The following is a 26,429-nucleotide window of genomic DNA, read 5'->3' as shown; positions in this document are numbered from 1 at the left end:
TACTAGTACTCAGAATTCTGGGACTTGAGAACTCTTCTGCAACAGATTTCAAATTTGCTGACATTAACAACTATGGGAATTTCATTATAACTCTATGAAATAGTGTTTAAAAGCCAAAATCAAAAACAATATCAAAAATAACACATCTACGCTGCTTAACCATGTTTGTAAATTAAGCCAAAGAACTAAAAAGTTGTGTCCGAATTTGTAATGTCATACCTGCAATTGAACAAAGAGAGTTGCTCTGCTTTTAAATCTCTTGTATTTAAAGGCACTGTTAATTTATCTGGTTTTCCCCTTTCATCTCTAATCAGCACCATTCCCCTTACTGGGTGTGGTAGAAAGAACAGGCTTTAGAAAATGACAGAGCTGGATATGAACGCTGGCCCCCACTAACTGGACCTTCAACTAACTTCTCCCATCTCAGTTCTCTCAGAGTAAAAGGGGCTCATGATATCTATCCAGTAGGGCTGCTGCGGAGAAAAGGGGTCTCAATGAGATGCTGTGTATAAAATTCACAGTGACACGAAGAGCCAAGTTATCGCATGCCGAGGGCAGTTCGCAAAGTCATTTCACTTCCATGAACCTGTCATGGAAATATAATCTTATTATTATTTTATTTTTTTTTAGCAAATAAGGATATAAGGACTCGGGGTAAGGTGGTTTTCCTAAAGCCCACGGACCAGGGAGATGGAGCTAGTCTCTGGCACTCAGATCTACCTCCTGTCTCCCCCTGCAAGAGCAAGAGATCACCTCTGCTCTTCAAATGAGCTCAGCAGGGGATGGAATTCTGATAGGGAATCTCCTTATTTTTCTTATATATCCCACCCTCCTAATGTGAACTGCAAAAATGTGGTTGGAATAGCCTTGGCCCCAGGGATGATCAGATCCAACTGACGGTGACGGCAACACTCAGCGGAGGGAGGAGCCTGAGACATGCAGAACGCTGTAACCTTCTCCAGGAGGAACCGAGCCGTGGTTGCTCCGATCGGGACAGGCAAAGGGGCCGTGAGCTGATTTGGGGGAATGAAGGAACCACTTTCTTGCCTGAATTTGGTGCAAATTATGAATCCTAAAGACCTTCTCTGGGCATTTCCACTTCATCACTGACAATCTTGCTGTGTCCATCAGAGCTGACACAGACGCACAGCAAACAGAGGTGGCCCCACTGCAGCTTCAGGAGGGGCAGCCCGACCCCTCCCCATATGCCCCCTGTCCCGCACGAAGGCCGGTGCCTTCTGACACTGACTTCCAATGACAGCGACTCCACGAGGTTTCATCATCCAGGACACCCCCACACTCACTCATGAACATGGGTAGGGACTTACGGAGAGAGGGTCCAGGTGCTAGAATTTGTCTGAAACCTGCTGCATCCCCTTTTGCATAAAAAGGCCTAGATTTTCAGTTCTAACGTTTGCCTGAAAATAACGCTTGAAATTTGGTTTCCAAAAAGTTGTACACTTGGGGCGAAAAAAATAATAAAAATGTAAAAAAAAAAAAAATCAAAGTATTTGTTAAAATCCTGATAACCTTGATTGGACACAAGTAATGATAGAACCATCTGTCTTGAGTGCACACAGGTACACACTTCTGTGGCCTCTTGCTGCTGCTGCTAAGTCACTTCAGTCGTGTCCGACTCTGTGTGACCCCATAGACAGCAGCCCACCAGGCTCCCCCGTCCCTGGGATTCTCCAGGCAAGAACACTGGACTGGGTTGCCATTTCCTTCTCCAATGCATGGAAGTGAAAAGTGAAAGTGAAGTCGCTCAGTCGTGTCCGACCCTCAGTGACCCCATGGACTGCAGCCTACCAGGCTCCTCCATCCGTGGGATTTTCCAGGCAAGTGTACTGGAGTGGGGTGCCATTGCCTTCTCCTCTTACTTGTAGTTTAAATTTTTTTTGCTGGATTTTAGCAATGTGATCATCCAGTCTGTTACATTACTCTGGATTGCTTCTTATTAACAGGGTCTCAAAATAATCATCTCATATGGAACAGTGCCCACCTCATACACATTTATCTGAGACTTTAGCACCAACTTATGCCTAAAATCCCTTGTAGCTCAGATGGTAGAGTATCTGCCTGCAGTGCCGGAGACCCAGGTTGGAACCCTGGGTCAGGAGGATCCCCTGGAGCAGGCCATGGCAATCCACTTCAGTATTACTGCCTAGAGAATTCCATGGACAGAGGAGCCTGCTGGGCTAGAGTCCATGTGATCCCAAAGAGTCGGACACAACTGAGCGACTACACTTTCATCTCAAAAATCTAGCCCTAAGTAACAGAAATGAAGTAATAACACATAAACTGGGACGATGTCCATGTTAACAAATGGTTTAGCAATTCTGATCAAACTTCTAGAAAATACAAGCTGGTAAATACAAAGTAACCAAAGCCATGCTTCCCCAGGGTGAGGAGAACAGGTGACACAGGGAAGGGGCGTACAGACAGACAGACACTCATGCAAAAGCAAGAGACAGAGACGGCGTGACTATTATTCAATGTAAATATAAAACATTTCTGTATAACTGACTCACTTTGTGGTATACCTGAAACTCACACAGCACAGTAAATCAACTATCCTTCAATAATAAAACTTTTTTTAAAAGCCTCAGACATAGAAAATTGTTTTTAAGTCTCACCTGAGATTACTGATTTGATCATCAGTCTTTCCATCTTGGAAAATCGTCTATAAAATCATGACATTCAACGTCTCGCGTCTCGCAAAGCTACTAAGAGGCGAGCAGAGGATGCCTGGACCCACCCGGATGCCCAGAGCCCCCAGGCCATGTGGGGGTTGGGACAGGCTTCTCATCTGACTGTCCTTTATCTTATGGTTGCTGAACTGAGAAGGAAATGGATTCTAGTCTCCAAAGCCAGCTCAAAACAGCTTGAGAGGAGGAAGACAGCACGACTCCTCAAGCTATGCAACACTGGTAGCTTCTAAGCAGTTGGCATGAAACCCCCAGCCAGTGCAATGCCAGGCCAGGACTTCTTAAGCAATTGCTCAAAGAGTTTTCTCATCTGACATCTGTCTTCTGCAAACACTAGAGAACTTAGGTGACGGCCAAGGATTCGAGGGTGTGAAGGAAAGTGAGTCATGGGACCGAGGGAGGCACTGGAGGCTGAACAAACAAGGAGAGAGAGGAGAAGGTGGTGATGTACAAAAGAACGTGAGGGAGAAAAAACGGAAAGAATTGAGGGCATCTGTAAAAACATACCTCCGGTTTTCTTCTGGCTCCGTTATTAGTGACAAATATATTTTTTGGACATTTAATATATTTTCACTTTGAAATAATGTGAGATTTGGGCTTCCCTGGTGGCTCAGTACTAAAGAACCCACCTGCCAATTTAGGAGACGCAGGTTCAAACCCTGGGCCGGGAAGATCCTCTGGAGAAGGAAATGGTGACCCACTCCAAAACACTTGCCTGGGAAATCCCATGGACAAAGGTCCACGGGGTCGCAAAGACTCAGAAACAACTAGAGGCTAAACAACAACAAGCATGAGATTTACCAAAGAGTTGTCAAGGACAGTTTCTGTATATCTTTCATTCCCTTTCCCCTGACGTTAACATCTTATATGACACATACATTTTCTGCTGCCATGTTCCTCATGCGATTATCAAGAAAAGCAGGAGACTGGTTTACAAAATTAATAATCCCATCTTTGCTCTCAGCAGTTAGGAACCTGGGGTGGAAGATGCCAAAGACACAAATATCTGCTTGTGTGAAGGGATCCCAGGCAGAGTCCCTCCCCAGCCCCTGACCTCCATGCCTTCAGCCGCCCAGCCCCAAGGATGTGGCAAAGAAATCCTATCAAAGAAGAGAGCACGGGGGAAATCGCCAAATGATTCGAAACAATTTCTCAGAACCTTTTTTTTTTCTTTAGAGTGAAAGAGGTGACGCCGTGGGGCTGGGACTTTTATCCAAAGGTGAGAAATCTGCTATGAGTGATGAAAGACACGAAAAAGCACTGAGACTCAAATACACTGTCCCTGACCCAGCACAATCAGAGTGTTCATTCAACCATCTCCACGCACACAGAACAACTAAAGGCCTAGCTCAGAGCTCTCAGCAAGAGCTAACAGCTGAGAGCACCTTTGTGAAGGAGATTTCAGTAAAGGGATGAAGAATCAGTGTGATGATACCCCCACACCTGGCAGATATTAAAGATAAGATGGATAAAGATCCCCGGTGCCCAAACAGTGGCCAGTCAAAATTAGATGATAATTGCGGCTGTTATTCCTTCAAAAGAAAAGGAGAACGCAGCAGTTGTGACCAGCTCCCCTGCTGATGCAGAAGTGGCCGGGGTGATGTTCTCGAAAGAGACACACATGAGCCGCCTGATCCCCCACCTAAAACTGAGCATTCAAACCACTGCCTCCTGGCCCCTCCAGACAGCTATTCATTTTACAAAAATGAGTCTCACACAATTCTGCTTTGGAATCAAAATTTAAATGCTTGTCCCCCCCAACTTCACTTTTTTCCCCACTAATTACAGAAAATAAAACTTTTTGAAATGCTCCGACACCCAGCACACAACATTACAGCTGGTGGGCATCTAGCAACATCCACCCACCACCATCAACGTGGTCTCCTCGCCTCAACCTAGCGATGCGTGCAATCCAGGGAGGGGCGGTCATTCATCCGATGCTCCTCAGTCTCTTAACACATTGAAACACTAGAGCACTGAGAGCCAGCCCCACACAACCTATCAGGCTTGAAGACGAAAACAAACTTCAAGTGCCACTTGACGACACAAACACAGTGCTTGTCTTATTGTAGGTACTTGATGTTTGATTCTGTAATGTTCACCGTATTAAGTCAAGACAAGCTAGATGATTCAGATGTTACTCCGAGGGCTTCCCTGGTAGCTCAGTGGTAAAGAACCAGTCTGCCATGCAGGAGACATAGGTTCGATCCCTGGTCTGGGAAGATTCCACTTGCTGTGGGACAATTAAGGCCACGGGTCACAGCTAGTGGAGCCAGAGCGCCCTAGAGCTGGTGCTCCACAGTAAGAGAAGCCACCGGAGTGAGAAGCCCATGCCCCACAATGAAGAGTAGCCTCCTCTTGCTGTAACTAGAGGAGAGCCCAAGCAGCCATGAAAACCCCAAATATATCAATAAATAGAATCACGAACTCAGAGTTCATCAGTTCCTAAGTGGGGAATCCACAGATAAACGTCGTAAGATCAAGGAGCTCCCTAGAATCATGGGTGACTTTTTACATATGTATCTGTATGATATACATTTTTCTAAGACGCAATTTTCTAAGTGTCTATATTGACTCATTGGAAAAGACTCTGATGCTGGGAGGGATTGGGGGCAGGAGGAAAAGGGGACGACAGACGATCAGATGGCTGGATGGCATCACCGACTCGATGGACGTGAGTTTGAGTGAAGTCCAGGAGTTGGTGATGGACAGGGAGACCTGGCGTGCTGCTTCATGGGGTCACAAAGATTGGACACAACTGAGTGACTGAACTGAATTGATAGCTTTCAGCAGATTCTCCAATGGTCTGCTCTAAATAATTTCCTAAACAAAGTAAGAGAGGGAAAGCCTAGAGCGGATACGGGAATAAAGTCTCTGACGATCCCCCCACCTTCACTTACCATTACCTTAAATAACATCAATAACTGTGTGCAAGACCATTAAGTCCCCAGTATTCAGTCTAAGTGGATTCTTCTAAAACTTCTTTTTCTTTTAAGCGGCTTTCTGTCTTCATGAGAAGAAAAGACTGCCAAACAAAAGACCACTTTAGGTCACATGTTTGGACAGAAAGACAGACTGGGATGGGTGTCAGGGACTACAGACGCCCGGAGCCAGGATGGGCCGCCAAGACGGACAGACCCGCCCCTCAGCTGCACAGATGCAGGCATGAGATGACCGGTCCGAGAACAAAGGGACTTCAGCGTGAGGCCACCCCATGTCCAGGAGGCTTCCGCTGGGAGCCTACCAGCACTGTTTACAGAGGTTAGGGGTTGGCCTGAGAAACTCAGACTCCCTCCCTTCTCTCCAAACACCAAAGCTATACTCAAGTCTCCGTAAGTCCTTGTCCAATCTGGGAGACCGAGAAAGAAAGTAAAGATGGAGAAAAGTAGCTAAACGCCAAGGAGGATGAGGCTGTGAGCTTCAGGGAGGCTACAACTGCTACAACTTCTCCCACGACCGTATCCAAAAGCGCATGGCCCCTCCTCAACCAGCACAAACACAGGGAACTTGTCGCAGCCCTCCTGGACTCGTCCAGGCACCAGGCTCAAGGGAGAGACCTCGAGGAGCGGGCCGAGCGCCCTGTCCACCCCCCCGAGGTGGGGGTGGCCAGCGGGCTGCTCTGTCTGCCTCGGAAGGACCAACACAGCCCTCTGCAATCTCACCGTGGAGAACACGGGAGCAAAACCATGGCCCTGCTGTTCCAAAGGGCAGGACAAGGAAGGAGGTGCCCAGAACAGAATCCAGGGTGGCTGGTCGGTCATGAGCCTAAGACCAGGCCGCCCGTCCCTGCGGCCTCTGTCGTCAGGGTCAACTCTGGGTGGCTGGGCCCTGGGGCATCTTCAAGTCGCTCTCCTGTGCATCATTACCCTGCAGTGTGAGGCCGCGTGTGTCATCACCCCGTCAGCCCGTGGATCCAGAGCCACATCCACCTGGCAGGCCTGCCCGCGGGTGACTCAGCCGCCGCCACCCCAGCCCCTCCTCTCTTGTCCTCCTTGTGTGACTGCAGATGCCTCACCGTGACACCTTTTACTTCTTTCCAGAAAGAAAAAAAAAAAAAAACAGGATGAAATGGGAGAGCCTGGAGGGGAGGGAGAAAGCGGGGGACAGGCGGGAGGAAGGGGAGGCTAGGGGACAGCAGAGGAGCAAAGGGAGGCCCAGAGGGAAACTGAGTCAGAGTGCCCACAGGAGCGCCCTCAACAACGCCAGGGCACAAGGGGGAGCGGCTGGGGGAAGCCTGCACCTGCAGCTCCTCTGGGGCTCAGGGTCCCCACCTCATAGATGGAACCAGGAAAGCAGGAGTGGCCCCAGGACTCCCCGAGCTGAGACCCACGTCTTTGGGGGCCCCACATGCCCTGCTGCCTGCATGTGGCGCCTCACCTCCCCTGTGTGCACAGGACCCCAGGGTCATGAAGTACCCCCCAGCCAGCTCGCAGCATCTGGTGGGCCCCCCATCCCGGCCCAGGTTCCCAGCAGGGCATTTGGGCCGCTGGGCACTTGTTGGGCATCCCCCAACCGGAAGGAGTCTCTGGTTCCAGGTGGCCCACAGCTCAGCCAGCTGTGACTGCCACTGGCCAAGGGGCTCTGTCCAGGGATGTGTTCCTGACACGGACCCCTTGAGGACCCCAGCCCATGGCCTCAGGGATGGAAAGGGAGAGGCCACCACCAATGAGATTTCTTCGCCCACTGGACATGCCCTTCTGTCCCAGACTAGGCCAGACAGCAGCCCGCTCTGGGCATGACGCTGCCCAGCTCATGGGCATCATCACTGGGCGATGCCCTGTGCCTGAGCATCGCCCTAGCACTGAGATCTGGTTATTTTTCTTCCTTGCCTTCTCTCCTTTGACACTGTGGGTGGCATCGAACCCAGCGGGACAGAGAGTATGAATGATCCGTGGCCACAAAGGGTCAGCTATGTCCCTTCCAGCCACTCCCAGCAGAGACTCAGCATCTCCCGGGCATATCAGCCCGAATGATCAAGGACAGACCAAGAAAAGTGGGGGGCTAATATCCTGAAGCTAGGAAAATGGGAAATTCCCCCACAAAAAAATCCAACAAACTACAAAGAGATCAAACGGCCTTGCAGAAGCCAATGAAAATGAACCCCAGTCATTTCAAACGAGTTCACCAACTTGCCACCAAGTGCCTGCTGAAAGGAAGCAGGTGTTAGAAATGCAGAAAGATGTGCTTGAGGGCTGATGGGAAACTCAACTTTGATCCTTCTCAGCCTGAGTCCTCTGTGTCCTCGGCGCCTCCCTCTGCCCTGAAGCGATGCTTCTCTTGCAAAGAGCGAACAGTCTACGAGACCCTCTAAGCATCTCACACTCACAGCTCACGCCTGCTAAGGATAAAGGCAAACCTAACATACACCATTTTTATTCAGTCACTTGAACAACCCTTTAGAAAAGGTCATCAATTCAAAATACTCTACCTAAGAAAATTAAGCTAAAGATGGGCAGGTTCTGTCTCCATGCAGGTGACAAAGAGCTAAGAGGACTCAAGGGTCGAGGCCCTTGGTTTCCCATTCTTTTTTATCTCATGGGACAGCTCAGCAGGCTTTGACCACAGACACTAACTTCAGGAAGACTCGGGAGGCAGCCTGGTGACTGTCTCGCATTAGATGAGTAGAATGGAAAAGATTCAGAACATGCAAATATATGAACCGGTCGGGGAGGGGGACTGCTCGCCCAATAATCCCTCATGTCTGGGCTTCCAGTCATCTAAGATCCTTTCTGCAACACAGGTTTAGGACTACTGTTATTTTTACTTACAGATGAAGACACACAGGCTTATTAGAAAGGCTGGGTACCTTGCCCCAGGGTACACAGTGGTTAAAGCCTGGTGGCTCAGAACACAAATTCCAGTTTCTTACAATGAAATGAAGAGTTCTTTCCATTGTACCACTGCCTGTCTACCTGGAACTGAATCTCTGCAAAAAAATAACTGTCTCACTAATCAGACCCCAATTCATTTCTCAGGGACCAGTTTGCTTCAAAGATGCTACCTCTCTGTTCATCCTTTAAGAATTATGTCAGATGGCATGCATTTAGACATTGGTGTGTTTAGTTTCTGAAAAAGGATCACGATTATATTAATCTATTGAATAGCAGCCATGTGGAAAGACTATTTATAAATAAGTTCTACTTGCGCTTGACTTTTTAACCAAAGCATCTTACAACCAGGAGATCCTGAAATAACACAGGCTACTCAGAGAAAGGTAAAAAAAGACATATAATTTAAAATGCTGGAAAACAAATGTGACCCACGAATCCTTTTCCTTTAGCTTCTTAGAAATGCAAGCTCTACTAAAAAAAAAAAAAAGAAATGCAAGCTCTTAAAAGCAAACCATGTGAGAAACTCAAAAGGTTAAGCTAAATGGGTGAGCAGGCATTAAATACTAAATGCAAGTTAAGATCATGCCGGGTACCAAAACCTAATCATCAGTGCATGGCCCTTTTTCTACCTTGAAAAACTAAACAGGACACAATACAAACTAAAGCGATTAAATTGCAAAGAGCACAACACACAGTTGTCAAGGCTCTATGTCTCCAGATTCTCAAAGCTCGCTGTTCTACCAAAACAACGCCTACAAACTGCAAAAATAATCACTGCCAAAGCTGCCCTAGGTGATTACATAAAATTATTCTAAAAAGCTGAAAAAGATTACTTAATCATGAACAATGAAAGTAATAACGCTGCTTACCTTGTAGAAAACAGGTTTCAGTCTTGTGGGTTTTCTTTCAAAGCATTAAGCCCAATACAAGTATGCACAATGCTCCAAGAAAATTTGACAAAGCCTAAAATTATTTACTGTCTTCAAATTATCCTTCTCTCTTTTCAAACATCTTTTACAGAGCAAATATTCAAAATTTCCCTAGTTCTTTCTGATTTCTTTATATTTCAAAAAGACAGGACTATTATTTCAGACATCCATTTAGAGACCTATGCAACCCTGGAAAGAGAGAGGACAAATTGATAATGCCACCAAATAACGACTATCTGAGGATTCTCTTAACCTGAACTATAAAGAGTGCTTGGAGAGTACTGCCAGGATCCTTCTGGAAAGAAAGGCTTATCTTCTCTGCCTAACCGCCTTGAAACATTTCAGAGGAAAAATCAACTTTCAAGACAGAGAAAAGAAAACCATGCACGCATGCCTGCGTTTGGATCCGGAACCCACATCCCTGAGAATCAGATCCCTCGGTTTACTTACGTGCTGTACTTAGACAGGAAAAGTTCAGAGAAATCTGCTCCCTCTGGGAGCAACGATTCCATCTACAGTCGGCTGTTGGGAAGTGAGTATGACAAGCGTTCTCTCTCACTCTCATCCCAGGCGGAGGGGGAAAAAAAATCCCAAACTGCTCTTTCAAGTCACATTCACAAGGGCATCCTAGCGCCACCAAGCTCTTCCTCCAAGGCAGCCGGGGGGGGTGGGGGTGGCTGCGGATTTCCACCTCACGCCCTGAGCCCGCTGGCTCTGGAAAGGTGCCAGGTCAGGACACATAGGGAGACGGTAGAACCACCACCCACCAGTGCTGCATCAGCTCAGAGGCAGCAAACCGCACCAGCAGCCCTTCTGTGGGGACCGCTTCACACACCTCAAGTCCCCAGAACAAACCAGAAACTCCTTCAACCCCCTCACCCCCCAAAGAAACTGTTTATTCCTTTCAAACTCCAAACTGTTATAATAGTGTGAGCTAATTGCTAACAATACTGGGGGGCGGTGGGGGGGGAGGCCCCCACACAGGGGAGGGTGACGGGGCACACAAAGAGCCGTGACAGTAATAGGCACCCTTGAAGAGAAAGAAGGCAATCAATTATAACCCATTTGCAGAAATTGCAGGGCTGTCAAAAGCCCTATTTACAGCTGCGCTTCATCAAGCCAGGCTGCGTTTGATTTTCAAGGGAAATTATTCTTTATTCTCAAATCTAGTATACGGTGAGTAAAATACCCCCAACAGCCCAGGTTCCACCAGGGTCTTATCTGTACAGAAGTTAATGACCCCCGAGAGGGCTAATGGGCCAGTGTGGGAAGCCCAGGAAACAAGGAGGTCTCCCCTCTGGGGAGTGACCACCTCCTGTGGGCACCAGGGGACATTGCCAGGGCCATCGGACACTGGGCACGCATCATCGAACTCCCAGATCACCATCTGAAAAACAGACAAGCATTGCTGTTGGATGTAACCCACTGTTTCCTAGGCGGCTAAAAATAACAGAAATTTTATTTTTTAATTCTTCAGTTCAAAACCTCCTTTTCACTACCATCCATCGCAGTGATCACTTCTGATGATCACAGATTCTTCTCTGCCAAGGAACAAAGAATATGTAAACTCAGTAGCTGCAATGCATTTGCCAGAATGTTTTAAAAATGTACTGACATCCATTATTATTGGTAGATATCTTCAGATTTGAAAAAGATGAGATGATAACTGCTCTAGACTTGAGAGGAATTTGACGGCAAGTGCTTAACATGCTAATATTCTTTTTTAATATTTCTTTCTTCTGTATTCCTTGGCATTCCTTCGCTTTATCCTTGAACCATTTTAGCAAAATGAAAATGAGCTCAGAGGGCTCCAATTTCAAGCTGAACTGCATCTTTCACTCCTCTTCTAAGTTTCTAACTAATGCCCCGATGCTCATTTTATAAACCTTTGCTTAGTTATGATAAGTGCTGTTAAGTAATAGAAATGGAAATAGCCTCAACATGGTAACTTTCTGCAGATTTATTTGACTGAATCTTAACATAAAACTTGGAAAAGCATTTCCTTCTTAAGAACTGTAACATGGAACTCAAACAGATTATAGCAGAGAGGAAACCATTATCCCTAATGGCATCAATGACTCTCCCCCACCCCCAGGCTGCCACCCTGTGCCAGTGCCCCCAGGCACACGATCTTAGACAGCCTAGCTTCTTGAGGGTTTCCTTAGCATTTGCCTTGTTTAAAAAATTTAAGAGAAATTTCCCCAGAGGTACAATGGATGAGAATCTTTCTGCCAACACAGGGGACACAGGTTCGATCCCTGGTCTGGGAAGACTGAGCCCCTATACTGCAACTACTTAAGCCCATGTGCCTAGAGCCCCAGCTCCGCAAGAAGAAGCTACGGCAAGGAGAAGCCCAGGCACCACAATAAAGAGTAGTCCCTACTGGCCACAGCTAGAGAAAGCCCACATGCAGCAACCAAGACACAGCACAGCCAAGTATAAATTAATTTTTCTTTAAATTTAAGACAATGCAAGCCAAACACATCCATTTGATGCTCTAGGATCCACTGCTTCATACATACACATGCATGACGAATTTGAGCTGTAACACTGGATCCCCAAAAGTAAATAACCAACCGGAGTTGGAACAGAGCAGAAAGACTAAAAATCCGTATGACTTCAGTTTAGTAAAAGAAATTGCCTCCTGGGTATAACCAGACCAGTGAAAGCAGTTTAGGAATTGGTTTGCATGAGGAATTGGGAAGAAAGAGAAGGGAGATTTTGGAGGAAGTGGATAGGGAATGGGGTAGGAAGAGGAATTCAGGGGGTGAGAAAGAAAAACAGGGAAGAGAGGTAAGGACCAGGTGCCAGGAGCCACCAGAATCGGCCCTGAAGCTGGTAAGCTCTAACCCCATCCCCCCAGCCCCACTACGAAGGCCACCAGTCACCCGAGGCTGTGCCACTGGCCATGACTAAGGGACCAGCTCCTGGCAGCATTAGTTGAAACCCAACCGGGGTGTGGCCAGGCTATATATTTTATTCAAATGCCTGTGATGGTTTATATTTCCTCCATTCTTGCTTTGTATTTAAGATGAAAGTGAGAGAGAAAAAACATGAATAATCTCAAAGTCAGTTAAAACTGGACTCTGTACTAAAAGACATCATGTCAGACAGACCACTCCTGAAAGGAAAGCTGACTGCTGCTGCTGCTAAGTTGCTTCAGTCGTGTCCAACTGTGCGACCCCATAGACGGCAGCCCACCAGGCTCCGCCATCCCTGGGATTCTCCAGGCAAGAACACTGGAGTGGGTTGCCATTCCTTCTCCAATGCATGAAAGTGAAAAGTGAAAGTGAAGTCGCTCAGTCGTGTCCAACTCTTTGAGACCCCATGGACTGCAGCCCACCAGGATCCTCTGTCCATGGGATTTTCCAGGCAAGAGTGCTGGAGTGGGTTGTCACTGTCTTCTCTGGAGAGCTAAGAACAGTTAAAAACGCAGGAAAGGAATGTGACAAGCATTGGTGAGGATGTGGAGAAATAGGAGCCGTCATACATTGCTGGTGGGAACAGGAAACGGGTGCAGAGTGGTCTGAGCTCAACAGTCGGACTGCTCCGCAGAAAGCTAAACAGAGAATTACCACATGACCCAGCAATTCCACTCCGAGTGGCATACCCAAAAGGAGTGAAAACAAGCTTTGAAACAGATATTTGTATGGCGGTGTCACTGCAGCATTACTCACAACAGTCTAACGGTGATCCAATCAGTAGATGAGTAGATAAACAAAATGTAGTATATACATACAATGGAATATTAATTGGCCATAAAAGGAGTAACGTTCTGATACAGGCTACCACACGGAGGAACCTCAGAAACATTACACAGAAACAAAAGGACAAATATTATATGACCACACTTCTATGTGGTAACCAGAACAGGCAAATGAGAAAGTATAATGGGGGTTACCATGGGATCAGTGGGTGGTATCAATAGGCAGTTATTGTCTAACAGGTACAGGGTTTCTACCTGGCAGGATGAAAAAGATCTGGAAATGGTGATGGCTTACACAACACCGTGAATGCACTTAATGCCACTGACATACACTTCAAAATGGCTATGACCGGAAACCGTCATATGTTTTGTGTATTTTACCACAACAAAAAGACAACATCCTTAAAATAACCTTCAGCAAAATAAAAGTAGTAAAGGAAAATTTTAGTCATTTTATGTGACCTTCAGAATACCTGAACACAGATTCTCCTTGTCAAACCACCCTAATGTATGAATGGCCACATTTGCCCTGCTCTTCAGAGTCAAGGATTCCTACTAGAACTTCACTTTCAATAAAGAAGGAAACTATTTTCTTTAAAAAAAAAAAAAAAAAGTGTGTTGGCCATTGGACCTAGGGGTAGGATAACTCCATCTTTTTTTCCCCCACCTCAGGTGCAGGCAGGAATTAATACCTGCCTGCTATGTCCTTCTTTAAGATTTGGGACAGTCTTACCCTGAATGTCTGCTCCTTCTTCTCCCTGTGGGAAACCTGATCCAGTGTGCCATCAGTCTGACTCCTTTTCAGGCCAGTTGTGACATCGGGGACGTTGCTGAAATCTGCATGAAAAGTGACAAAAACATAGGCGAGTTTGGCCATCTGCACAGAATGGTAGTGACTAGCTTAAAGGCTCAGATAGACAAAGAGAGCAAAGGAAAAAATGAAAACCTAGAAGGCAGGACATCATGGTTCTCAGTGATACAGTAGTTAGCATATGCACAGCTGGGCTTCTGAAATAGACCTGGGCCCTGGCTAATGGAAGCAGCATCATCTGACTGTTTGCTCAAAGAAGGCCAATGACCAATCAAAACAATAACTTAAATGCCTGGCTGATTTTGTCAAACTTGACTGTTGTGCAAACTTCACTAAGTACTTTATATAAAGTGTTGCTCACTTCCCTTTATTTTTGGCTAAGTGATGGTAAAGGATAACTGGGTAAACCAGGGATGTAGCACCATAGATTCTTATTACAACCCACAACCTGCTCATTTGCAAGCATAATTGTTCTTTTTCTGGCATCAACCACAATTGCAATGTAAATCGAAAGTCCCAAGAGGAAGAGCAAATCTTCTTAACTTCCAGAGTCAGGGTTAAGAAATAATATAAAAGGTTAAGAAATGATATAAAAGGTTAAGCAGAGCATGTGGTTTTCCAATCTGCACTTATACATGTACACTATTTTCAACAGTTCTTTCCAGGGGTTCTCAAATTAAACTCAAGAAAGATGAAATGACCAGCTTCTATCAAAACCACACACAGGTTTTCATTCTAATTTTTGTATTTAGTAGACTTTCCCCTCAAGTAGGCAAAACCATATGGTTTCTGATTCCAGTTAACTATAACAAGCCATAAAACTCATACCTGTCTGAGTTGATCTAGGCATAAAAGACAGGGATAGATGCTGGCAAACCATCCAGCATGTGGGGGGCAAGGACAGTGGGCTCTAGTAGACCTTTAGAAGCTATGGGAGCCCTGGGAGGTTGATGGAACTCATGGACAGAAATGCTGGTCCATGATCCAGGCTGATATTACCAATCACTACATAAGAGGAGACCTAAAGAAAATGTCTTAATGGTCTACAGAATTCTAGAGCTCTTATTTCTTCTTCCTTTTTCTTCTTCTAACACCCCAACTCCACCCAGAAAAGGACCACATTGTCTAAGCCACACTTCATTGTTGGTGGCTGTAGAGTAAGTTAGCCCCATAATGCAGTGCTGATCACAAAAGCATGGGCCATCCCCGAGCAAATTTTAGGAAGCAACGACAGATGCGGATACCGAACTCACCTCTCCAGGCCCCTAACACCGCACCAGAGAACAGTCCACTCGCCAACAGGCTGACCACGTGAGAAGCAAGGTCAGACTCTAGACCAAACGTGATGCACCACTGGTCCTCCACCACTGAGGCTGCTACACGCACCTCTGTGTAAGGAAGACCAACCAAGCGAAAACAGGCCACATTCCTACTGTATTCAGCACAAACGCACCTCTCCATCCATGCATTCAACACGCACTTTCTGAGAACAGGCCCTTTTCCAGGCACTGTGCAAGGTGCTGGATATACAAAGATGATGAGACGCAGTCCCTGCTCTCAGGATGTGCTTCTGATGCCGGAGGCGGGAGACAGAAAACAAGCACAGCAAACTACCAGAGATGACGTTAGAAGAAACCACACGGGCCGAGTAGGGCCACTCTGGGAGGAAGTTAATTCTCCCTGGGGCCCTAACAGCGTTCAGAGCAAAGCAGACACCTCAGCAAAGTCTTAAGAGGGGATAGTGGGGGCCAGGGAGGGGAAGGTAGCCCAAGGGTAGAAGAATTGAATGGAAGGCGGGACTTGGGCAGAAAAACAGGCCAGAAGTCACAGCAACAGAGAGGGAACGAGGAAGAAGGATCCAAATGAATGCAGAATAGCATGAACACATGGAAGTCAAGTGAACAGAGAGTCTGTGCAAGTCAACTCCACAGGTCTCCTCTTTGCCACCTATTTCATGAAAGGATATGCAGACAAGGAAGGCATGAAGGCAGAGTGTGGCTTTCATGTCTCAGGTGACAGGGTGGATGGGTACAGGATGGGGCAGGAGTGGGCAACCCAAGATTGGCTTTGCCAGAGCTGAACCTGAGATGCACGTGGACCATCCATCGCAACACACCCAGGTGTCTGGTAGTGCAAGAAAGGTCTGCACAGGAATTCAGCTTTGGAGCCATCATCATGCACTTGGCCGTGAAGCCACAGGGATGGATCGTGCTCCCCGGGGAGAATGTGCAGAGTGGGACAAGAACAGGACCAAGGAGAGAACCCTGGAACCACCAAGCCACTGTGCACAGGGGAGGAGAACTCTAGAGAAAAGTCACAGAGAAGTACAAGGGAATCAAGAGCAATGTCACAGACGCCATGAGATAAAAATGTACATTACCTAGGCAACAGAGTCAAATTTGCTTTATGTCTGCCTTTATCTTAAAAATAAAAAGCTCCAATATTTCCAAAGAGTTGTATTAAATACAGGACACGCAATCAACGCATTTATCCATGATGATGATTTCTACAGCACCTACTCTGTGTCAGGTACGCACTAAGTTCTGGGGACACAAAGATGAAGGTGACCTCAAGTCCCCTGAAGATCTCAGAGACATCACGGCCACAAGGAGCCTTGGAGCCCCGAGGCGCCAGATGGATGCTGGAGAAAATAACACGGCTGATGTCAAAAGCGGGTGCCAAGTTTGAGTTCTGAGTCATCTCTTCAACATATTCACAAAATTTTGGAACTTAGATGCTGGAAACTCCCAGAACCACCTTTTATCTCTTACAAAGGCAAAGTGCTTACCTGCTAACAGAACATATTTCATGCCCTTCCTCTCCAAAGCCAGCCCATCCCAGGACAAAAGGCTTTACTATGAATCAGAGAGGTGCCACTTAATTGCATGGAGCCCCTGGGTGCAGCTGGCATCCTCTCTGAGGCAAGACCTGAACAGGAAGGATCACAGGATCCAGTTCCCACCAAGGCTGGACCCTGGGATCCCAGAGGAGGACACAGCTCTGCCAAGACAGGAAGTCTTGGAGCTGTTCTGCTGCCCAAATTGCAAGAGGGTGACTGGTATCTGGATCCACAGACTCTCTGGGGTGACTGACTCTTTCACCAGCCCCCCGACAATGAGCCAGCTCTGTCCTGGAGGTGACAAAGCACAAGGAAGCCCAGCTTGACAGTGTCCTCCACCTTGGATCTGGGTCCAGGAGCCTCAGATTTCAACTGAACCTTGGTCCCTGTCTGTAAAAAGAAAAAAAAAAAAAGGCAGCATGCCCTTGGTATTCTGATTAGAGGAGAAATGAGAACAAAGTAGGTTCTGGAAGAAGAGCAGACCGGCTAAAAAGAAGTGTAGGCCGGTACAATTCGAATGCTGATTTACAAAGTGGTTTTAAACAGGCACCGCGTTGACATCCTGTCCTGGGTGCCAAACGCCTGTGTATAGCCCCACTTACACTCTGCCCACGGCCTGAGCACCAGCTGCTAAAGTGAGTAAATATATCCTTCCCCTCCCACCTTGGGAGAGCCTCCATGCGGTCCTGCCCCCTTGACACTGAGTTGGATCACTGGATCCCTATCACAGAACCCCAGGCACGTGCTTCCTGCCCACCCCAGGCTCTGCTGCTGCAGAACAGATGTTCAGACGCACTGCACAGGAGTCCTTAGCCACTGTGGTTGTAAATAATGAAAGATAACCAAGTTGCAAACTCAAGTCAAGACATTTATTTATAACCAGTAAATACGCTCTCTTGTTTTTCTCACCTTACTCCCTATGGAAATTAATAATTTGGGGTGAGGTCTAGCAATTCAAAGTATCTAACATCTGGTGCTGGAGAAGCCTCTTGAGAGTCCCTTGGACAGCAAGGAGATCAAACCAGTCATTCCTAAAGGAAATCGACCCTGACTATTCATTGGAAGGACTGATGCTGAAGCTCCAATATTTTGGCCACCTGATGAGAAGGAGCCGACCCATTGGAAAAGACCCTGATGCTGGGAGATATTGAAGGCAGGAGGAGAAGAGGACAAAAGAGGATGAGATGGTTGGATGGCATGACTGACTGAATGGACGTGAGTTTGTGCAAATTCCAGGAGATAGTGAAGGACAGAGAAGCTTGGCATGCTGCAGTCCATGGGGTCACAAAGAGTCAGACATGACTTAGTGACTAAACAACATCATCTAATTGGCTGACACGAGCTTCTGCTCAATGGTGAGCAGAGATGTCTCAAGTCTTAGGCTCCATTCCTCCGTGTGGACCACGAATTCCATTTATTCATTCCCTGGTCAGATGGGCACTGCACATTCGTGGGGCACCAGGCCCTATGTCCGTGTGGCACACGAGCCCAGCCCCAGACACCTCTCTCTTAAAAACACACATTTTTAGAGAGTAATGACATCCTGGGCAGGCTATACCAGGAGTTGACTGTCCCCTGCTTTCTTGCACTCTCTATCGTGTCTGTGGGGGACTGAGGGAAACATGGGACTTCAGGTATGAGACCCCTGGAAACTCAGTATCTTCCAGTTCTGAGCATCAGTACAGACCCCACAGGTAACACAGTCAGCCAAGTAACTGGCAACCCCAAACTCTTTATAATAAAGGGCAAACACCTGTGTTCAATAACATCCTGGGTACTTACTTAAAATCAGAAATGTTAGGGCTTCCCTGGTGGCTCAATGGTGAAGAGTCCAGCTGCCAATGCAGGAGACAGGGGTTTGATCCCTGGTCCAGGAAGACCCCACATGCTGTAGAGCAACTAAGCTTGTGCGCCACAATTACTGAGCCTCTGTTCTAGAGTCCAAGAACCGCAACCACTGAGCCTACGTGCCGCAACTACTGCAGCCTGAGGGCTCTCGAGCCTGTGCTCCACAATGAGAGGAGACACAGCCGTGAGAAGCTCGTGCACCGCAACTACAGAGTAGCCCCACTCGCTGCAGCTAGAGAAGAGACTGTGCAGCGATGAAGACCCAGCACAGCCAAATACATACATTATTTAAAAAAACAGAAACATCAGAATAAATGTTAAAGTTAAGGTCACTTCGCCCACTCGGCTTGTAATCTAAATTCCAAGTTTATATTTCCATCACTTCCAAATTGAGTTGAACAGTTAATATGCAGGAGTGTGAGCTTGGACATTCATTTCCCCTGGGCCCCATAAGAAGCAATAGGCTATCTGGGTACTAACTCTGATGTGCACAAAGGGGACTCTCATGAAACAGGTAATACTGGGGGCCAGGAGGAGGGCTTGGAGGTCTTGGCGGGGCGGGGGTGGCCCTGCCAATCTCTCTGGCTGCTTACTCCCTCCAGGAACCTTCACTCTGCTCAGCCAGCAAGCAGGATGTCGGCTCATATGACTGATGCCTCCCCACCAGCCTGGTCTTGCCGGCTGCCTCCTCCTTACCCAACCAGGCAACAAGTTCCTCCCAGTATCTGACACCCACCCAGGTGGCTGTCAGCAGCGCCCAGAGACACCCGGCGGCTCCTGGCTGTAGGAGGGTGGGCGAGCTGCTCTGCCCAGACCTCAGCTGGTTCCCAGAAAAGAGAGATCCAGAAAGTCTGAGCAGGCCGCCTGCATTCTCAGGAACAGCAACTCTAAGAGGAATCGAGTTAAAAACTCAGTATTATATCAAGCCAAGGCCAGAAATAAACTCACATGAGAGGAGAACATTTGTTTTCCCCTATTTAATACAATAAGACTTAAAAAAAAAAAAAGAATTAATGGTAGTCATAGCATCAGGACAAGCTCTGCTTTGGTTTGTGGGCTGAGGAGTGATTTGAAGGAGATTGAAAGGATAAGCAGTGAGAATGGGAATTATTTCAAAACTGTGCTTTTTGTGCTTGAAAGCATATTATATACTGATTCTCATTTCTCAAGCTCCAAAGCCCCCCTTTTGATAATACATACTTTTACTATATTGAAATAAAATTCTCTAACATAGGCTACACCCACATCTAATTTCACAAAAAAATAATAAATGCCTTAACAGCAACATAAGAAGTAATTCCCTGGTGGCTCAGTGGTTAGGACTCTGTTTCCACTGCCCAAGGGTGTGGGTTCAATTCCTGGTCAGGGACTAAGATCCCAGAAGCTACTCAGCAAGGCCAATAACAACAACAACAAAGGAAATTCCCTGGTGGTCCAGTGGTTAAGAATCTTCCTTCCAACGCAGGGAATGCGGGTGCGATCCCTGCTTGGGGAACTAAGATCCCACATGCGTGTGTGCATGCTAAGTCACTTTAGTTGCATCCAGCTCCGTGTGACCCCATGGACTGCAGCCTGCCAGGCTCCTCTATCCATGGGATTCTCCAGGCAAGAATACTAGAGTGGTTTGCCACGTGCTCCTCCAGGGGATCGTCCCGATCCAGCAATGGAACTTGTGTCTCTTCTGTCTCCTGCATTGGCAAGCGCGTTCTTTACCACTAGCAACACCTGGGAAGCCCAAGGCCCCACATGCCACGGGGCAACTAAGCCCCATGCCACCCAGTGAAATTAAAAAAAAAAACATCCACCACAAGGGAAAAGAATTAATGGAAAGTAACATACTCTTGTTTAAATACATGTCTCAATATGTAAATGCTTGGACACAACCAGTCTAGCAGCTGTGATGAAGCTGTGAGAAGCCTGCCCACAGAGATTCACAGGGAACGTCTCCACTTCATCAAAGACCAATGGCAGCATGTCTTGGTGGAGATTTAAATGCCTGTAGGGCACTGCCAACTAGATGCCTCTAGCTGTGGCATGGGGGTTTAGTTGCCCCATGGCATGTGGGGCCTTGGGCTTCCTAGGCAGTGCTAGTGGTAAAGAACCCACTTGTCAATGCAGGAGATGTAAGAGACGGAGGTTCCATCCTTGGATCGGGAAGATCCCCTGGGGGAGGGCATGGCAAACCGCTCCAGTATTCTTGCCTAGAGAATCCCATGGACCTGATTTTTCCAAGCGGGCAAAAACTCTTGACAAAGTTCTGAACAAAACAAAGGTCAAACTTCCCTTGATGTACTGAGGTGTTGCACTCCTAGAAAATTCAAAGTACCCACAGTACCCTATGGAGAAGGCAATGGCACCCCATTCCAGTACTCTTGCCTGGAAAATCCCATGGATGGAGGAGCCTGGAAGGCTGCAGTCCATGGGGTCGCTGAGGGTCAGACATGACTGAGCGACTTCACTTTCACTTTTCACTTTCATGCACTGGAGAAGGAAATGTCAACCCACTCCAGTGTTCTTGCCTGGAGAATCCCAGGGATGGGGGAACCTGGTGGGCTGCCGTCTATGGGGTCGCACAGAGTCAGACACGACTGAAGCGACTTAGCAGCAGCAGCACAGTACCCTATAGCCGTGGGGAAGAAATAATCTGTGTCCGTTTGTAAAATGGACCTGGTTCGTGTGGTTCTCACCATGTGAATGTCCAGGAGCTCGTCTCTGCAGAGGGAGCAGCTGATCTGAACAGGCAGGACATCCTGTACCACAACCCCAAGCAGTAAAAAGCACCTTCCTCCAGTTCATATGAAAACCAAAAACAGACCCATACGCTTACAAAATATCACTGATGGGCAGCGCCTTGATGGCTGAGAACTGCCCCTGCCTCTCTCCATGCCTGGGACTTCAACTTCACCTCTGGGAGGGTCAGTGACATCAGAGAATACCACTTATACCAAAAACCACACAGTTCACAGCCAGTGCAAAGGGCATGCTAGCTCCTCACTTCCTTAAGAAAGAGGACATACACGCACTACAGCAATTTAAAGGACAGCACTCTGATAAATAATGTAGAATATTTAACTGGGATTTTCATCTTGGGATAAAAAATGTCTTGTCTGATTAATCATTAGCCCTTCGACTTGCTCTGAGTTGAAAACTACAGAACGATAATCTTCTATGAAGATGATGGAAAGAAAAATCTAAAAAATAATATCAAAGAAGTTACAAGTAAATAATAAATGGTTTAATCAAGTTTTCAACCACAGAATCTCCTGTGGCATGAAAGCTGTACATCCTTGACAGTTAACAGTTTTATCTCTACATTCATCCCTCAGTATCAGAGGGGGGCCAGTTCTAGGACCCTCAGGGAAATCAAATTCGAGGATGTTCAAGTCCTTTACAGCACAGAATAGTTATTTTCCATTCACGGTTGATTAAATCCGAGGATTCAGAACTTACAAGTAAAGAGGGCCAACTGTAGTTACGTTCAGGCAACACAATTTGGTCTAGAGCCACACCACCCATAATGTGCTCGATCTTGTCAGGTATACAGCTGGTGTCAATTATATTCTTAATCTACTCAATTTATTCAGTTTCTCAGAATTTCTACTCTGTAATTTCATAAATGAACAGCTTATAAAGAATCAATGAATTTTACATCTGAAAAGAATCTTAAAAAGTATCCAATTCCTTCATCTTATCTTCATCTTATCCCGTATCTTGTTATTTAAAACACCATGAGTGCCTACCATTTTAGGAAAAGGTAAAGATTTTGGTAAATGAAGGCTGCCCGTAGAAGGAAACAGCATTTCGTAAATTCAAAATTACAATATTTTTTCAGTTCTCCAAGCTTCACCCACTATATAAAATTCTAAACTAACGTTTCCAACACACATTGAGCATCGACTTCATTTGCACAGAAAAGCTTAACGTCTCTCACTTTTTAATTTCAACTTGCAGGCTTTGTATACCATTCATCATTTTTAATTAACTCAGATTTCCCTACATTTTGCTCATGCTTTTACTTAAAAATGCAATGGTTTGCGACATCTTTCATTAATGATATTGATGTGCACTGTCATTCAGGCAAATATTAATTGTCATCGATCAGTGAAAGACAATGAAAGCAAACTATTTAAATAAAAAACAGAAGGACTATACAGTGAGAGAAAAAATAGCTATATTTGTTGACTATATTCAAAGGCTAGTCAAGTCCTAACCTGCACCATTAACAAACAGATCACTATTACTTTATGTTCTTCTGACAAAGATAAAAAATAATCTACTTTTCAGAAGGTATCTGGGACTCTACATTTCTTTATTGTTATTATTCTTGTGTCAAGGAAATTCAAGGCAGCAGTTTGAATATCATCATTAAGCTTGTAGAGAAGGAAATTCTATCATAACAGAAATGCCATCCAGAAAAATGCAATTTCACAAATCTTCCAAGTGCACTTGACCTCAGGTCATTCCAATTGGTGACGTTCTTGACAATGCAAGGTCTCTGGCGATAAACAGAGAGAAGTAAATACTGGTACTAAATGTTTCTTAATAGCAGGCTGCCATGATTTGATTCACTTATCTTGTGATAAATATTCTCAGCATCTGAAAGGACATTTAGAGGAACAGGACTGTGGCGGGTGTTTCCAAGGCAGGCATGTACTGCAGGCCACCTCCATGCGCATTACAATGGGGTGGCTTCGGAGGCCCTCCTGGAGGAGGGGGAAGGAACACAGGTGTGCCCATGCTCTGGTGCTCCAGGAGGCTCTGGCTGGGGGGGGAGGGAGGGGGGCCTTCCATGGCACATTATCCAGGTCCTTGATGGAAAGTACAAAGTCCATGGCAACAGGATGTTCAGCCAAAGCTTTTGTTCCACCAGAACCTGATCCCTGCAGAGCTGGGAGGACCACCCAGATGTCCCAGTTATATTCAGAGGCATGTAACATACACCACTGCATTTCTGATACTTAAAGAACTTTGATAAAGAAGTATGTAAGTTCAAAACCCTGACAAGCTATTTAGCTGGAATTCTATTCAAGACCCTGAGGACTTCCCCAGTGGTTAAGAAGTCCAAGGCAGGTAACACGGGTCTGATCTCTAGTCTGGGGAGATTCCACATGCCACGGGGCAACAACGCCCACGTACCCTTCAACTACTGAAACCTGAGTGCCCAGAGCTTGTGCTCTGCAACGAGAAGCCACCCAGTGAGAGGCCTGAGCAACTGGCAAGCAGCCCCCACTTGCTGCGACTAGAGAAAGCCCAAGCAAAGCAGCGAAGACCCGGGGCAGCCATAAATAAATAATTTACAAACTTAAAGACCCTGAAGAAGAATCCTAGCAACAAATTACTCACAAGTTTCTACTGGGGGATGTGCTGTAAGAAAAAGGAAACCTGAAGATCACCTCCTACTGTACGGTAGGATTAAAGAGGGTTTACAAAGAGCATTATTCAGCCATAAAAAGGATGAGTGCTTCATGCAACAACATGGATAAAGCTAGAAAACATCATGCTAAACAAAAGGCAGACACAACAGGCTACATATTGTACAATTCCATTTCTGTGAAACAGCTGAACAGGCAAGTCCATGGAAACAGAAAGCAGAGAAGCAATTGTCGAGGGCTGGGAGGAGCAGAGAGGAGGGGAGACTACTGATGGGCACAAGAGTTTCTTTTCTTTCCATTTTTTTTTTGTGGTGATGAAAATGTTCTGAAATTAGATAGTGGTGACAGTTGCAGAACTTCGTCAATATACTAAAAACCAGTGATTTGTACACTTTCAGAGGTGACTTTTATGGTATATGAATTATACTTAACTTTTTTAAAAGGTAAAAATGTCAGTGCAGATTTTACAGGAGAGAAATTAGTTACAGGAAAATGCCACCATAAGTAAGTTTCAAAGAACCGAGTCACACGAAATATACGCTTGCATTGCTACAAGGTGAATGAAAATCAATGTGAATTATAGAGAAAGAGAGGGAGAGGGAGAAATAGGAAGGAAGGAAGAAAAGTGTAAGAACAAAGTTAGTAAGATGATTACTAAACCATCAAGCTTTCCTTGCAGTAAACAAGCCCCAAATGATCACAAGGCAGTTAATTCCTAATTGCAAGCCCCAGCCCCCAGAAAAAAACCCAGATAAGGAGGCAAGGGCCGTTATCAATCCAATTACACCTAAATTTGCTTTACTGCAGGATATATTATTATTGGGTTTTACTCCATGTGTGTTAATAGAGGAATATTTAAAAGCGGGGGGGGGGGGGGGGGGGGGGGGGGGGGAAGTGGTTAAAATCCTGTTCCCCTACATGGAAGGGAAAAACAAGAAGAAACAGTTCTCGCCCAAGGTCACTGACCGTGACCTTGTCCAAGTTACCAGCAACTTAATGTGTCTCTGTGCCTTGACTTACCCAGCTGTGAAAGAAAAACACTAATAACACATCTCTGCTACACAGGGTGATGTAAGGGGTAATTAGTGCTCTTAAGGTTCTTGGTGATCTTTATATTTGAGACAGCCTGCTATTATGACGAAGCCTTAACGAACACCTTCTCTCCAGCAGTCAAGACCTGATTCTATTTAAAGACGTAATTTAATGAGATTTGTTGCAAAACCAAATGGAATGCTTGATCCATTACTTCGCTTTTTTCGCTTCATAAGCTTGTATGATAAATGCACATTCCTATAATTGTTTAACTTGGTGCTTTAATCATATTAAATAACTGAATTTTTGAAAACGAAAAAATGCTAAACTGTCTCATCCAATCCTTCACTTTTAGAGGCATTAGAAGATGAGGAATTAGAATAATATGCCCAAAGCCAAGCATGAAGGCTGGAGCTGCCCACCCCATGGGAGCTGTGGTTCTTTATTTTTGTCTCTCTGCCAGCGAACACAGTGCTTGGCACATAAACACCATGCATCATCTTGGTGTTCTGGAGGCCAGGAAACTGAACTTGGTCACAGCGGGGCTGCATTCCACCGGCAGGTTCAAGGGGAGAGTGTTTCCAGGCCTTTTCCAACTTCCAGAAGCCTCCTGCATTCCTCGGCTCACAAGCTCGCATCACTTCAACCTCTGCTGATGTCCTCACATCTCTACTTCTGACTCTCCACCTGCTGTTACAAAGACCCTGTGATGACTTCAGACTCATCCAAACAATCCAGGATAATCCCCCCATCTCCAGACCCTTAACTGAATCACACTTCTGAAGTCCCTTTTGCCAGGTAAGCTCCTTTTGCCCTATTCACAGGATCCAGAGGTAGACATTCCAAGGGGGCCTATTATTCTGTCTATCCCAACATGTATGAAGTAAAAACCAAGAAGAAAATTACCCCACCATGTCCCCCAACATTTAAGAGTCTCCAGGCCAGGATGAGAAAGACACAAGGGACAGTGATTACTTTGGGAGAGAAACTGGGTGGCCAAGGACAGGGTGGGAGAAATTTCTCTTACTTGCTTAACTAACATCTACATGCTGATGTCTACATGACATGGCCAGGCACAGTCTCATTGTTTCCAGCTATTAGTTCATTGAGCCCATAAAAACAGACTAGACTATTTTACCATTGTTAAAAACTCAGCATAGACAGCGTAAGTGACTTGCACAACCAAATTCATCCAGTTAATAAATGGGTAAGCCTGGAGTCAAGGCTTGAGCAAGTCTGGCTACTTGCTCTTAACTACCATTTCTAAACAGCTTAGAGGGACTTACCTATCACAGTTTAACTTTTTATCCTGCTGGAATTTCACACCATGCCCATATATGTATTAAAGATCTG

At 46.1% G+C, this 26,429-nt stretch overlaps 1 protein-coding gene across 25 annotated transcripts in view; it reads right to left on the bottom strand.

The window, feature by feature from the left end:
• TIAM2 (TIAM Rac1 associated GEF 2) overlaps positions 1 to 26,429 on the bottom strand; it is a 243,521-nt gene that overhangs the window by 37,621 nt on the left and 179,471 nt on the right. For 22 of the 25 annotated variants that reach the window (XM_086318453.1, XM_086318455.1, XM_086318459.1 and 19 more), the window contains one exon: positions 13,908 to 14,011. In XM_086318453.1, the coding sequence (XP_086174579.1) occupies positions 13,908 to 14,011 (104 nt within the window). Of the gene's footprint in view, positions 1 to 9,918; positions 10,094 to 10,597; positions 10,856 to 13,907; positions 14,012 to 22,971; positions 23,168 to 26,429 lie in introns of those variants that run through there. The other 3 variants (XM_086318471.1, XM_086318474.1, XM_086318473.1) reach the window with 3 other exon arrangements.

This window comes from Bos grunniens, chromosome 9, assembly GCF_055505025.1.
Source record: "Bos grunniens cultivar Pamir isolate PY7600 chromosome 9, Bosgru_T2T1.0, whole genome shotgun sequence".
NCBI classification, from domain to species: Eukaryota; Metazoa; Chordata; class Mammalia; order Artiodactyla; family Bovidae; genus Bos; species Bos grunniens.
Note: the sequence above shows the minus strand (reverse complement) of the source record. Positions and strands in the feature narration are given on the sequence as shown.